The sequence below is a fragment of the Mytilus edulis genome, chromosome 3 (assembly GCF_963676685.1).
Source record: "Mytilus edulis chromosome 3, xbMytEdul2.2, whole genome shotgun sequence".
In the NCBI taxonomy this organism is placed as follows: domain Eukaryota; kingdom Metazoa; phylum Mollusca; class Bivalvia; order Mytilida; family Mytilidae; genus Mytilus; species Mytilus edulis.
This window is the reverse complement of record NC_092346.1, coordinates 22,598,269-22,615,038: the sequence shown is the minus strand read 5'-3', so window position 1 is coordinate 22,615,038 and position 16,770 is coordinate 22,598,269. Positions and strand designations below refer to the sequence as shown.

The window sequence follows — 16,770 nt, the reverse complement described above, 5'->3', positions numbered from 1 at the left end:
CCATACTAATTTCCAAATTGTACACAAGAAACTAAAATTAAAATAATACAAGACTAACAAAGGCCAGAGGCTCCTGACTTGGGACAGGCGCAAAAATGCGGCGGGGTTAAACATGTTTGTGAGATCTCAACCCTCCTCCTATACCTCTAACCAATGTAGTAAAGTAAACGCACAACAATACGCACATTAAAATTCAGTTCAAGAGAAATCCGAGTCTGATGTCAGAAGATGTAACCAAAGAAAATAAACAAAATGACAATAATACATAAATAACAACAGACTACTAGCAGTTAACTGACATGCCAGCTCCAGACTTCAACTAAACTGACTGGAAGATTATGATTTCATCATATGAACATCAGGCAAAATCCTTCCCGTTGGGGGTTTAGTATCATACCATCATAACATATATGAGAAGAACATAACCCGTGTCATGCCAACAACTGTTTTTAGAATAAATATGTTTAGTTCCGATGCAAAGACCTTATCAGTGACTCAATATTAACGCCAAAATATGCAATCTTTAATGACTTGACAACAGTATTGTAATTATATCCCTTCTTAATAAGTCTATTCAAAGGTTTTGTAAGTTTCTGAGGTGAATACTGACACCTTTGTGCTTTATAAAGAATATTACCATAAAAAATTGGATGTGAAATACCTGAACGTATTAGAAGTCTGCATGTTGAGCTATATTTACGAATGATGTCTTTATACCGATGATAAAATTTAGTAAATGTTTAACTAGTTTGTGATATCGAAAACCCTGGTGTAATAATTTTTCAGTAATACATAAATTTCTCTCGTTAAAATCTAAAACATTGTTACGTACACGAGCGAATCGTACAAGTTGAGATATATAAACACCGTAAGATGGTGACAAGGGAACGTCACCATCTATAAACGGATAATTAACGATAGGAAATGAAAAATCATCCCTTTTATCATAAATTTTAGTATTCAGCTTTCCATTAGTGATATAGATATCAAGATCGAGAAAAGGGCAGTGGTCATTGTTAGTATTAGCTTTATTTAAAGTAAGTTCAACAGGATAAATTTCATTAATATACATACTGAAGTCGTCATTATTGAGAGCCAAAATATCATCCAAATATCTAAAAGTATTATTAAATTTGTTTATCAGATGTTGTTTCGATGGGTCTTTGCTTATTTTTGTCATAAATTGTAACTCATAACAATACAAAAACAGGTCCGCAATAAGTGGTGCACAGTTAGTCCCCATTGGAATTCCGATAATCTGACGATATACGGAATCCCCAAATTAAGCGAACAAAAATGTTATCTAGTAAAAATTCAAGGGCATATATAGTATCAAAGCATGTCCAATTAACATAGTTTTTTTGTTTATTGCTACTAAAAAATGACCTAAAAGTGTTTGAACATATATATTCACATTCTGATTTTTTGAATGCCCATTTAATTAGGTGTGTGAATTTTTTCTTAATGAGAATGTGAGGCAATGTGGTGTACAGGGTAGAAAAATCAAAACTTTGAACAGATTCAAAATCACCAATATAAGCATGCAATTTATCAAGTACTTCCAACGAGTTCTTGACACCCCAAAAGTAATTTATTCCACTATTTTCGAAGGCCTTATTTGAACAATTTATTATCAGGTTTTTGATTGTACCAAGTGTGCTGGTAAGAAGAATAGACAATTTAGTAGTTGAACAATGGCTTGAAGACGAAATAAATCTATATTTGTAAGGGGTTTTGTGTAGCTTCGGAAGCCAATACATAGTTGGGACTTTCATTGTATTTGGCTCTGCTTGTAAAGCGGTGCCTAAAAGTTTATGTTTGTTACAGATTTCGTTTTCTGAAAATGGAGTCAGTTGGAATGTTGGTGAATTGGTGATTTCCTTTTTCAGAACCTCAATGTAAAATTTACGTCAAACAATAATAATATTATTAGCAGCTTTATCTGCCGGGACAAAAACAAATTCCTTGGCTAGTTCTTTTAGTTTATGTTTGATACGAGAAATAGGTTTATTGTTGTTTTTGTTTATAGTAAAATGTTCTTTAAAATGTTGAATACGTATATCAACTATCTTCATTACTGAATTAAAAAAAGAGTCCAAAGATTTTTTGTCAGCTTTTTCCCGTTTTATCCATTTCATACAGTAAGTATGGAGTGAGTCGTGGATGATATTACGACACTCATTCCAATTAATAATTGACGGGGGACGATATTTAGGTCCTTTACTGAGGAATGATTTTAACTCTCGGTCTTGAACGATGTTAAGATCTCCTGTTATAACATGGGAAATGGGTCCATAAATATATTCGGAATTACTGCAATTACATGAAGTAGGTGTATTTTCACTGATATTAACATCTTTACACAATTGACTATAATTAAACACAAATTTCCGGGTAGATTTCTTGTAAATATAACAAATAAGAGGTAGCTCAGTATTGTCAAAATATCCAGGAATTTGTTCTTTAACAGAATGGTCGTTAAATATACCGGCAATATTTACAAAATCAAAGCCTTTATTGACATACTTAATTTTAATAAAATGTTTTTTATGATCTTCAGGGCGATCAATTTTGGGAAATAATTTAGAATAACAATATGCCATAATAATTTGAACAATTTCATACTTAGGACTGCTATATGAAATTGTGTTGCAATCCTCCAAAATTTTATTTAACTTATTAACCGGTAACGAACAGAGTTTTGTTAACAGATAATGTCTGCCGTTGTTTTTTGAAATAGAAATTAGGTCCGAAATATTGGTATGATTGGCCCGAAATTTTCTTTGATTGCGGTTTGTTCTACGACCGTGAGAACGTTTTTTACGAACAATTTTAGAAACTATATCCAAAATGTTAACGGAATGGTTCTAGATATATTACCAATTCCCATGATATTATCATTTAGACCGAGAGGGTAAACTGTCTGTAATTTTTTAATCCAATTTAATTCAATTATTTTCCGTGATCGTACAAACTTTGAATGCGATTCACCAGGCTGCTTATTTACTACTTCTAAAGGTTGAACTGCTAAATATTTAAAAGGATGGTTGTGCTTCTTAAGGTGTTGGTAAATGATACTTTTGAATTTATTGGGTCTTTTAAAACGATACAGATGTTCTTGAGTGCGTTTAGATAAATATCGTCCAGTTTCTCCTACGTACTGAATACCACACCCCGGTTTGTTTCATGTGAGTAAATAAATAATACTGTTTGTTTTTCAAGTTATATCAGTTTCAAAATTTAAAGAAAATGTGCGACCATTAAACGTGGACCTTACCGTATTGTTGGTGGAAAGACGGGAACATGTAAGTAATTTTTTGGCATGACACTTATCGATAGAAGGGTAACCACGTTTTTTATTGTTAAAAATGTTAGCGATGGTAGTATTTTTAGATAACCGATTTTGAAGATTGAGACGTGTGGATACCCTTTGAACAAGTTTAGTATTTAGTAATTTTCCATTTCTAAGCTTCATAATTGTTTTGTTAGTGAATTATATAATAAAGGAGCAAAGATTGGCGTCCAGAATATGAACCAGCATACAATAATTGAAGTATATAAAATGGATAAATTTGTTCGGCTAAAAATGTCAAACGCTTTCAGTATTAAATAGTAGAATGGGGCTGAATATTGAAATACTACTTTTTGATAAATATTCCTAAAGTAATGAATTAGAGCAGTTCTCGCTCGGACACACACTCCATAATCTAGTATATTATAATAGTATTAATTATAATACTATTTTTGACAGCATATGCCTCCTCTTTAAAATTTTATGCTTATGTTACAGAAAATATGTTATAATATATATAACATTAGTAAGATGAGCCATCAATTACACAGTTTATATATTGACATTATAATTGTTTCTCCGTCATTATACATTTCACTTATGTAGTTAACAATGATAAGTAAAATATCACATTCTTCGCAGGAAAATATAACATGATCAAATTTGTTTTCTTCACTCATTGAATTAAAACAGGGGACAAAACTAAATATTTCATCAAACATTTTGATCCTAGTTTTGTTAATTTCTAAACATGTTATGATAAAATGAAATTCATCTTCCACCTCTTTATGGCATAAAGGACATATTCTATTTTCTAAAGCTGTTTAATTGTATCTACCACGTTCAACAGCAAGCATACTATTACTTATTCTTATTTTAGCATAATTTTTTGTAACATTTTTATCTAAATTCAATAAAAGGTACTTTTCTAGTTCATACTTTACTTTAAATTTTCTGTAGGTTCTTAGTTTATTTCCATTTATTGAATTATCATCATCAGTTAAAGAGACAATTTCTCCAAAATATAATGTAATTTTCATTGAGCTTCTCAGTTCACGACGTCTAAAGGTAATCTTTTTTTTTTGTATTTTAGGATTGTTACTAAAATACAAAATAAAAACAAAAAACAAACGATAAGCCAGTTGAAAATATATGCAATCATGATAATCCTGACGAAAATAATTTTAGTCCGTCATTTTACATTATAAATTTTGGTTGTAAGATATATCATAATAGGACTTCCCGCCAACAACTGTTGTAATGTGTACCACATGAAAAGAACAGTAGACTGTGCAAATATGGAACAGAACGGTCTAATTCCTAACAAGAAACAACGACTGATAGCGAAAAATCCAGTGACTGTTGTTTTAGGTACTCAGTGGGGCGATGAAGGAAAGGGAAAGATTGTCGATATGATTGCATCAGATGCGGATATCTGTTGTCGTTGTCAGGTGCGTTTTTTGCAGTTTATCAATACTCAAGATACTGATTTCGAAAGGTTTATTAAAATAAATTGAATAATGGCTTATTTTTATGCTGATAACTTCCACCTGAACTCATCTTATAATGCGACAGGAATTTTTTGGTAAACAAAATGTCTGGAAAGGTCATTACATTAGTTGAAAAGGTTTGACTTGTTACCACAAATAGGCTACCTCGATGAATAAGGATTGGAAAAAATCAGAACCTTGGAGCAATTGTTAGCCACTGTGAATGAAAATATTCTTTACTTATTTACGGATCTCCTGTAGTTGGTGATCGCAATACTGGTAATGGTATAAAAATTTTGTACCAGTATTGTAACTTTTTATAAAAAAAACCAACAATACTGGTACATTACTGATATACCAGTATTGCAGTTGTATTGTTGACTAGACTATATTGAAGATCAAAGGGAGATTAAATGAACTCAAAAAGATTATAGAGGATAATCATGATAATTGGGAAATCAATTAATTACCAGTTAAAAGTCATTACTATACTTGTGCATGTGCAACAATATATAGGTCGGGCCTATTGTATTATGACATTTTAACATTAATGAATAAACATGAGATTAAATAACAAATGAATATCTTGTTAAATAGGGAAATTGGGACAAACTTACTTTTTTATTCTCCTTACAAAACATAAAAGAATTTGGACTTGTGATAGTGAATTGGAAAATAAAAGCTATGAGAGAATATTTTCCTGCCAGAATTTTAATGGCTAATATCTCGAAAACAAGCACGGTGACCTATATATTTTTTTTTTATCTTTGGATTCCTTTATTGATCCCCTATCAATGTAAACTAATGTTTTGAAAAGTTAATTACTTTGAAACTGAGAAGCCAACTCCCTTAATGAAAATAAGTGTTAAATTAGTTAAAAATCAAGCTTATTTCAAGTCTCATTTGATGCATACATGTAACTCACAACGAAACAATTCCTGTCAGTGTTCTCCCCAGGCCGTTTTAGCGTCGCGGTACCGCGACGCTATATTTTTTCACCGTGATGCTATAATAATTACCGCGATGCTATAATTATTCCCGCGACGCTATAATTATTTTGAAGATGCTATATTACTTGTCCTCAATTTTCATCTATTATCGATTATGATCATAAAAATTATATCACCTTTAATTGTAATCCCTTTAAGTCGGACACTAAAGGCAATTAAGAGATTAAATAGCCAGGTGTTAATTGCCCTCAGGGTGATAACTGTTTGGATGCGAATATCCCAAGCTGACACTTGTGACATGACTAATACCACGTGTCTGCAATCGCCAATTTCGACATGGAAAAATGCAATCACAAAAACAATTCGAAATCTTTGTTTTGTATTACGAAAATTCAAAAACGATTTTTTTTTTTAAAAGGTCGTTTATTTGTGCAACTCTCCAAAAAAATACTTTCTTTCTCTTCCCGTAATACGAGAGGGAGAATTTTGGTTTTGAGCTAAAATAAGTTTTATTCTTCTTTAAAAAGTTATCATAATTGGCTTAAGTTTATGTTTAATTCATTTAATGCATTAAAAGCGTCTTATTCATTCACAATCTCTTGTCAAACAATGTTTATTCTAAGACTCATTTTCGTTAATTTTTCTACTGTCGCCATTGCACATTTTTGTGTAATCTACGGATTGGAACCGGACCAGATATGACAAAAATCCGCAATTTCACGATAATGACAACAGACGGACGGTAGACAGAAAAAATATACCAATAGAGAAAACTACGCATTAATAGACTATTTGTTAGATAACTTTGTTAGTACGTATCATTTTGATGTAAAGATAAGAAACAATATTTTATTACTGGCCTTAGTCCCTGAGCAGAGTATTGGGCAATAGCCAAATATTGCAAAATACTATGGTACAGGGGTTTCATTATCTTTCATGTTGACTGGTACTTTCCACGTTTCTAGGTGGTACTTTTTAATTGATTCCATGAATATCTTATACAAAAATTTCTACATTTAGGCGGTACTTGTCAATAGCATAGGAGGGTAAAAGTACCGGGTACCGCCTCCTAATGAATGGCCTGATGGTATTGTGCAATAGCAAAGTATTACACAATTTTACAGTATTGCACAATTAATAGGGCCATAAAAAAGAATAGGTTTGTTTGCCCAAATGCTCCCTACCCCCAAAAAAAACTACCTACTCAAATTCTTTTATTGTCCTGATTTGAAAAAGTATTTTTTTAATCAGATAGGCATGAAGACTAATAAACACCCAATACTTCAATTTCTCTTTTTGAAAAGAAAAAGAAAATACCTACCCACCTACCCACTGTCTCAACCTTTGGGTACCCGGTAGGGTTTGGGCAAACCAAAATATTTTTAATTGTGGCCTAGCAAGACATCTTTATTGAAGATTATACATATATTTCAAATTTTCAACCAATTTCAACAAATTTTCTAATATCTTTCACCACATTTATTTTATGTCAGAAACCTATATTATGTCAAAAAGTTGATCACAATCTAAATTCGGACAGTATTTAGCTTGAAAATTATTTCCAATCTTGCACCAACTGTTCAGGGTTCACCCTCTGCAGGCTTATCAGGCTGTGCTCAGCAACCTTTTTATTTGCTTTTGTCAGAAGAAAAAATATGACAGATTCAAAGAACAAAGAATAAGGGGCCCTAAACAATCATTTTTCTACTTTCAGGATATTAACTTGTGTAAAAGTATTTCAATTGCTCTGAAATTGTACCACAATGTTTATTACCACAAGTAGAAGGTTTTGGGGGTTATGGTCTTAAAAAGGTTTAGAAATTAGGGGCCAAAAAAGGGGCCCAAATAAGCTTTTTTGTAGTTTTCAGTCAATAACTTGTGTTTAAGTGTATAATTCTCTCTGAAATTATACCACAAGTTTCCATACTTCAAAGGGATGGTTATTAGGGGTTATGGCTCAAATCATTTAGCAATTGGGGGCAAAAAAGGGGGAAAACACCGATAGCTGCCCAGACAAAAGCTACTCTGAGACGACGGCTTCCCTGGCTTCTATTACTAAAGTGGGAAATCTTCATAATAAATGTCAATAAAAAATTGTCTGTAGTTATTTGTGTCTTTATTTCATTCACTAACACCATGTTCACAGTTTTGTTCATGTTTTGATAATTTTTTCTTCATAAAATATTTGAATTTTCAAATTTTTGGCATTACATGTGTATCTAGGTGAAATTCTCAAAATTCTGCTCTGTGACCCTAAAATCATAATTTTTTGACCCAAAACGGCAAAAGGAATAGGTCCAGTAAGACCCCTTTTTGGCCCCAAAATATAGCAGTTTTACAAAATTGTTAAAATGTAAACAGTTAGTTGTTTATTGGAAAGTATAATGCTTCTGCTACATGAATATAGGCTGTTTTTTGATAATACAATGCACATACATGTATATTGGGTATTAGCATTGGTAAGTCATGCTAAATTACTGAAATCTTCAAAATTTTAGCATTTCAGTTAAATTTTAGACGATTTCCATCTGAAATGAAAGTTGCTGCATTTGTGTTCATTCTTAATATTGAAATGTAAGTTGTATTTGATGATAATACATAACATATATAAAGGTTGAGGATGAACACGGATGCGGCCACTTTCATTTTTGACAAAAAACATATGAAAAGTGATATTTTTGGCATATTTGATAGATTTTTCATATTCTTAGCTTGAATCTGAGCGTTTTTAATGAGTAAATCAGTTAAAATCTTCCACTTAAACTAATTGAATTAAATAAAATAGACACTTAAGTGTTCAAAAAGGGTCCAAAATCGTTCGTCAGATGAACCTGAAATTTGAGGCCAAAATCTGCCCTTACTGAACCTACTCCTTTTGAAAAATTTAATGAGGCTGTACAAATTCCTTACACTGAACGATGTTCATTCCTAGTATTTTGAACATACATGTAAAACGACATTTTATGTTAAAAAAAGATAATAGTTTGGCTTCAATTCTTCCATATTCTTTCCAAAAAAATGTTCCAACATTTCAAATTTTCTCTGTCCAAATTTTGACACAGTTTTCAACAAAAGCGCCATGTTAACACTTTCAATTTCATCCCGGTTTTTCAACAAAGAAAGATAACTTGTGTTCACTGTTTTGAGAGGGTAATATAAAAGAGGTATTTCGATCCTGGTAAAATGGATCTCATTGTCAGCTGTCTGAAGCGTGAATCCCGGTAAAGCACAATTTAGACAATTTAAAAGCAGTGTAAGGGAGGTAAGCCAATTCCATTTAAAGAATAATGTTAAATATATGTGTGATTACCTCCCTTACACTGCTTGAAAATTATGTATTAAGAAATAATGATTAGCAATTTTAGTCTCAACAGGCTTATATTTAAACCACTTGCTATCCTACAGAAGAAAAGAAAGATATTATGTGAAATGGAACAGGTACAATAGACATTGTAAAGTGCTTTTGATACAAATTTAGTGTATTGAATATAATGGACTTCAAATTTTATGTACCAAGCTCCCCACTTTTGACTTCATCCAAACAGGGCGTTAGACAAGGGTCATTTATACAACACATTTTGCACATATTGTCTGAGATAATCTTCTTTTCTGTAGATTCAGAGTTCATAAATAAGTAAAAAAACTAGATAAAGGCATAGAAACACAAATATTGACACATGAAAACCTGTCAGATAGAAAGTCAGGATGCCATTTATGCATCAATATTGAAAAAGCTATAAAAAATAGAATGCCTAATTTGACCATAAAATGCCAAAATTGGTCATTTTTGCAGAATTTCTATAAAATAAAATTTAAAGTTTAAATCCTTTAGTTTCATGCTATTGGACAAATTGACACCATCAAATCATTTAGAGAAGTTGCCAAAGTACAGATTCTATATTTACAGATTTCACCTCTTAGGTCCGAGACCACAATTATTTCGTAGTGCATTTCTTTTAGAACATAAATAAAAATAAAAAAAATCCCACCTGTGCTTTCTCAAAGAAACTTTTACAGTGTGTTGTACTACTTTTGAGACAAATTATATCAAAATTATAAAAACTTCATCGGCTCTAACTCAAAATATGAACAATTTTATGTTTAGGGCGTTTTGAAATCTTTTGACAGCTTCCGAAGTGCTAATTTTTAACCTTTTTCAGCTGGACCAAATCACTACTTTCCTTTAAAATTCTGGACCCAAATTTTGTTAGTGTAATTTCACCCCCCTACTTACAATTTGAGGCATTAAACATGGAGAAGTAAATTTGGAAGGGTATAAAATTTAATGGCAAGTAACCAACTGTCAACACTAGGGACTATATTTGTGAACAACAAAAATTAAGGGACGACAATTGTGGTCACGGACCAGGTGAGCAATTTATCATGTTTGATTAGAAATATATCTCTATTAGGCCACACCAATTTAATTTCTTGTTCTACGGATTTTTGGACTCCAAAAAATGGGGCGAGCGAGCGATTTGAAAATTTTAATAAAAAAATATTTAATTTGCAAATTTTTGAGGCGAAGCTTGAAAAGCAAAGGTGAGCGATTATAATTTATTTTTGTATACATAAAATAGTAGCTTTTGACAATATTAAAACTTGATTTAAACTTGTACTTTGAAATTTCTTAAATTTATGTAGTATTTTTTCCCCTTTCAACATGTTCAACAAGAAATAATTGAATAATTAAATCTGATCTTTGTATGTGTGACTGACAATGAGACAATTCTTCATCCAAGTCATAATCAGGTTCAGAACAACCCCTTATTGTTATAAATATCCCTTTTATGAGTGGTCAATATAAGTTACATGTATAATATATTTTTTTGTAAAAAAAACACTTTTTAGTACACAAGGGCTCATATTCCCAAAGAACTATAATATCTATCTGGTATTAAATGGTCAAATCTTGTCCAAGAATTTTGTTCCCAACCTGATAATAACAAACATAGCATAGGTCAAAGTACGGCCTTTTACACAGTTCTTGATCCAGACCAAACGGCAAGCTATAAGAGACCCCAAAATTATTAGTGTACACAATTCAAACAGGAAAACCAACGATATAATGTATATATCCAAACGGGAAAATACCAATGAACGTATCCCATCAACAAACTATAACTTCTGAACGACAGGTCCCTGAATCAACCAGGACAGGTGCACAAACCTGCAGCGAGTATGGATAGTTTTGTATCGCCAGCATACAATATAATTGCAGTTGAAGGCAACTCTTTCAGAAGTTCTTTACATACTTTATTCTAACAACGAACATTTTTTGATAGGGAATATACATGTAAGTAAGGGGGAAAGAAACCAATGTTTTGTTCTGTACAGGTATTTCCACTGTTACATATTTATATCGGAGCACTCCCACTTGGGTTAATTGATTTCATGCTGAAACAAATATTCTCACGGCTATTTACACAGTGTGGTGGGGTGCTTATAGGTTTAAAATCGTTACATACAAGTTAGACTGTGATTTTAAAACAAATGTTGAGATCTTTTTATAATATTTACAAAAAAAATGGTGCGGAAAATGGACATGATTACATTTCCGGATGCGGGAAGTGGGAAAAATATAAATAAAAAAATCTGTTTTGAAAAAAATAGGTGCATGCGGGTCTGTCGAACAAGGAATTAAATTGGTGTGGCCTTATAATTATTAACTTAAAAAAACAAATTGAGGCAAATATACATGGACCAGCTAAACAATTAAAACCAAAATGTCAATATAATATTTTTGTACATGTAATTTGAAATTGTCTCTCCATTTTCATTTCAGGGAGGAAACAATGCTGGACATACAGTTGTTGTTAAAGAGAAAATGTATGATTTTCATATTCTGCCAAGTGGAATTGTTAACCCTGACTGTATAGCTGTCATTGGTAATGTTTTAATTTTATTAATATTAAATTATTATTTTAACAATACAAACTGAAACACTAAGGGTCACTTTTCCTTGGTCTCTCAAAATATGAGGTCATAGAAAAAAAAAATGTTGATTGCCCCCAATGCAGTGAAAAGAATGTATTGTAATAAACAAATAAAACTCGATACTTTGCATTGTGTTACTTTTATGCTCAAATTTATATCGAAAGGTTCTAGGTAACGTCATAAACATAAGATGTAAATACGGGAAACATTACGTTAACATTTGCATTATATTCTCAACATACTGGGGGGCCAATAAAATTAAAATATTTCTTTAACTGTCCATATAATATGAAAAAAAATATGATGGGCAATTACTGTCACTGGAAATCATTGTGATAAAATTAAAAATTAAGTCTCTATAACGATTTTAAAATCGGACAGCTGTTCAAATAGGCTGTGTTCTTCTGGTATCAACTTCATTCGTCTCATCTCTAGCGGATAAAGTTTGACAATCAGGGCATATTCGTATGACCAATGTTAGATCTGATTAATCCATTATTTCCAACAACTACTTCTAATTCTTCAACAATAGCTTTTTTCTACCGAGTTCATGGTTTTTCGTCATAAACTTGTATATTATCTGCAACGCGGATGTTGATTTTGTTGTCCCTTCTCTTTTTATTATACTCTCTAAAGTTATCAGTTCTCTATTTTGTAATTACATTTATTGGTAAGGTCTCGTGATCATGTTTGGGAGGAGCATAGCACCAATTCACCATCCAATGAAAACACTCATATCAATGGCAATAATATGTATGTTTCATACAAACAGGTTTCCCTAAACAACGTTGCAAATTAAATTTCATTTCTTATAGTTTTTGATTGAATTAAAAAATTCTATGTATTACAATAAATTAGAAGCGGAGTTACGGTTTATGTTTTGTTCAAGGATGATGTACCCTTGTGTTGATTCAATGCTAAACAAATGGAAATTTTATAGAAAATCCACAGCATTTCCCCTTGCACTTTCATAGTTGGCAATTTAGTACTTGATATATGGAGGATATTTTGCAAGCAGTGCTAGCAATGATTTCATTAAAACAAGTTTATTAATTTAGATATTGGTTTAAACAAATATATATATGGACCAATTCAAGTACATCTTCTAGGGTGCGCTCGAATTTCGTGACTTCGGATGAATTTTTTTAATTTACATTAACGGTTGTCTAGGACTTTTTGTAAACAATAAACGCTAACACATCATAGAAAATCAAGTGAGTAATCTATGCTTTAAATTTTATAACAAAAATATCGTGGATTTTCTACAAAAATCTTGGTTTATTTGCTACAAAATCAAGTTTAACTTTTAAATGCAATAAATTACAAATAATAATGCTTGATCGAAGTTTCCTCATTGTAAATGTACAAAATGGCCCATCTCTATTATTCATTATCTTTGCTGTTTTTATATTATTGCAGTTTGAAACATTCGTATTTCAAAGGCTACAGAAGGGGTCATTAGCTTATACATGCACATAACTGGATTTATAAATGAACTGAGTAACTGATTGAAATAAAATTGGCAAATCAAACACACCTACAACATGCTTGTGAATTAGCTTATACTTATCAATAAATTTTAAATTTAGATTGAAAACTTATTTTTAAACTGACTTGTAAAACAAGTTTTACAATGTTTGTATTCTGTCACTCGTTCTGATTGGTTCTATGTTTAAACTATTGACTCCACCCAAAGGCTTGTGTACCTTACCTAATAATGATTTCATGGTTGAGCTAGCAAGGAAGCTAACCAAAGAATCTACATTTAGCTTCATACTCGTTGGAATCTGCTGTAATACGCTAGAACAGGATGGTATTGTGGACGAATGAAAACTTATGGTGGTGGCAATACTTCCATTATTGACTACGGCGTTAACTGACTACTTACATTAATTAGCAGTTTTATCAAAGTACGATCTGTCGGTACTTTGGGTACAAAAACTAGTATAGTACTTGTTGTTACAAAGTCAGTAACGAAATTGAGATCTACATTTACTTGCGCTGTGCATTCCTAAGCAATTGAAGTATAATTTCTTGTGTTTGATAATTTTCATACGGTGTTCATAATCTTGAACTTTTTAAGCATTTTGCGGAGTCGTGCATATCGTAGCAATATATGCAAGGTTTTTGACGAATATTCGTACTTTTCTGGCGGTTTTCAAATCTGTCTTGTATTCGTGGGTAATCTCTTTTATTGGCACTTGAGGAAATTGACGCTGTAGACGGTAAATTTTCAAGAACTACATTGGTGCGTTTTCCTGCTTCCAAAATTGTAATTTCTTTCAATTCAATATCCCGTGTCTTAATCCTTTTAATTCCCAATTAACTGTTCCGTTTTCCCTGGCTAAGTTTTGTCTTACAGCTGATGGTAGCTTATTCAAGATGATTGGGATGAGCAGTGCCCCATATGAATCTCCCGATCTGCCTAACAAGGCTAATAAGGGGGGGGGGGACATGGTACATTTGTTGTTGAACAGAGCTATAGGTATTTTTTACTGAACTTTGCTGATTCATATTTTCCGTTGATTGATTACTCAGATTAGGTAAGGTGGTAATACTTGAAGTTTGCAAATTTGAGTATTTTTTAACGAATGTGTCTAATTTTTAGTATTTACAAAGAATTTATACTCATCTGTCTAAAATTTCATCCTCAACATCCTCATCCTTTGTTCAATTAAGAATTTCTTCATTCAAAGCACTAATAAAAGTTTTTGTGAAAATGTTTCTAATAATTCTGTACTTTCTTCTATCTCCAAGTCCTGCTCTTCTTCAGATTTTCTCAAAAGTCTTGTTACAGTACTTTATGGCCTGCTCTCACTAATTTTAGTTTACTTTCCATGGTGTCACAGCACCAAAATGTATTGTTATAAACAAATAAAACTCGATACTTTGCATTGTGTTACTTTTATGCTCAAATTCTATATCGAAGGCCCCCATACAAAGGTACAAAGTAACGTCATAAACATAAGACGTAAATACGGGAATTATTACGTTAACATTTGCATTTATATTCTCAACAAAGAAAGCAAAAATTTATAATGAAGGATTTAATTTTCAAATTTATCAGTATTAATTTGATATTGAATAGAAATAACTTATGATCATATGGATTATTTAAAATTATTAGTTTTGAAAATAATAAGAGAGCCCTCTAGAATATCAATAACATGCATGGCAGAATGTTAACAAACCATATTATATTGTGAAATCTTAATTATTTTCTCTTATTTCTTGCTTATGATATCATACTTTATAGTCTGCACCCCTGTCTGGCAGGTTCAATTTAGGAGAATAAAACAGGGGACTATTCAAGTCTTTATTTGTTAAGTCAACGTACATGAGATGTGATTAACAAGAAAAACATACATGTAAGCCGAAATGTTTAGATAGTTATCATGGCAATTAGAATATACAAATTCTTGAACACAATACCAGTATGATTTTCAAATGCATTGTTGATATATCATGACAGTTGATAATCAGACTGGTATTGAGTTCAAGAATTTGTGTATTCAATTTTAGTGATTTATAACAAATCTAGGTAACTGAATATACATAATCTTGACCCCAATAGCAGTCTGCACGGTTAGCCACTAGTCTGATGCCCCAGACTAGAAAAATTTCATTCGGACTAGTAAGTTTTTGCAAAACTTTGTTTAGCCAAATAAGAAAAATGTTAGAATATTGGTCTTCGGACTAGTAGTTGAAAAAGTTTTTGGTGCAGACTGCAATAGTGGACCTATTATTTATTTTGATCAGCACTGTACACAAAATTATTTTGTTAATTTTGTATTAAAGCTGACTGATTGATAATTTACAAAGAAAGTTCTAACTAGTATCTCAATTGTTTGTAAAACAATTGAAAGGTCTTTCCTGTAAAAGTGATGTTTTCGTAATGTTCTTTGTACGACCTTTCGTTTGATATATGACAAGCATACCTTCTGAAACTTTTCGCTTTTTATACTTAGTTTAAACATATTTTATTGTTCCAAAAAGAGACAAATGGATTAAACTTTTTACACTTAATGACCTTGTCCGCCTACATTTTTGAGATCGGAAGTATGATATATGTAACACAGGGTAGATGAGCTTTCATTTAATATGCGACAACGCCATTTTCTAAAAAGTTTGATTTTTGCACTTAATAACCCCATCCAACCAATTTTTGGAGGTTGGGAATTTGATATTTCAAATGTACACATCATGACCTTTCATTTGATATACAACAACCCTATAGAAAAAGAAAAATTTATTTTTTGCACTCAATGACCCCATCTAACCAATTTTTGGGGGACGTCAATTTGAAATTTGAAATGTACGCTTTATGTTCTTTCATTTGATATGCGACAACCTTACCATCTGAGAAATTTGAATTTTTGCACTAAATGACCCCACCCTTCCGCCTGGGATGAAAAAGAGGTTTAAAATTTTCATTTTTAAGTAGAGTTTATTGAGACCTTCAATTTGATATATCAATTTGACCCCATTTGACAAAGTGCCAAAAATGATGCAATATCAACGATATAAATAGAAGTTATGAAATTTACAAAGTCAATGCAAAACATGAAAATTTCAAAATGATTTCTTGGTGTTTTTTAGCTCACCTGGCCCGAAGGGCCAAGTGAGCTTTTCTCATCACTTGGCGTCCGGCGTCCGTCGTCGTCCGTCGTCGTCGTCCGTCGTCGTTAACTTTTACAAAAATCTTCTCCTCTGAAACTACTGGGCCAAATCAAACCAAACTTGGCCACAATCATCATTGGGGTATCTAGTTTAAAAAATGTGTGGCGTGACCCGGTCAACCAACCAAGATGGCCGCCACGGCTAAAAATAGAACATAGGTGTAAAATGCAGTTTTTGGCTTATAACTCAAAAACCACAGCATTTAGAGCAAATCTGACATGGGGTAAAAATGTTTATCAGGTCAAGATCTATGTGCCCTGAAATTTTCAGATGAATCGGTCAATCGGTTGTTGGGTTGCTGCCCCTGAATTGGTAATTTTGAAGAAATTTTGCTGTTTTGGTTATTATCTTGAATATTATTATAGATAGAGATAAACTGTAAACAGCAATAATGTTCAGCAAAGTAAGATCTACAAATAAG

At 31.9% G+C, this 16,770-nt stretch overlaps 1 protein-coding gene across 1 annotated transcript in view; it reads left to right on the top strand.

Moving 5' to 3' along the window:
- Positions 1–4,509: 4,509 nt before the first annotated feature.
- Positions 4,510–16,770, top strand: part of LOC139514222 (adenylosuccinate synthetase isozyme 1-like) — a 118,525-nt gene continuing 106,264 nt past the window's right edge. The window contains exons 1-2 of the mRNA XM_071303073.1: positions 4,510–4,743; positions 11,518–11,620. Of these exons, the coding sequence (XP_071159174.1) occupies positions 4,564–4,743; positions 11,518–11,620 (283 nt within the window). The 5' untranslated portion in view covers positions 4,510–4,563. The remainder of the gene's footprint in view (positions 4,744–11,517; positions 11,621–16,770) is intronic.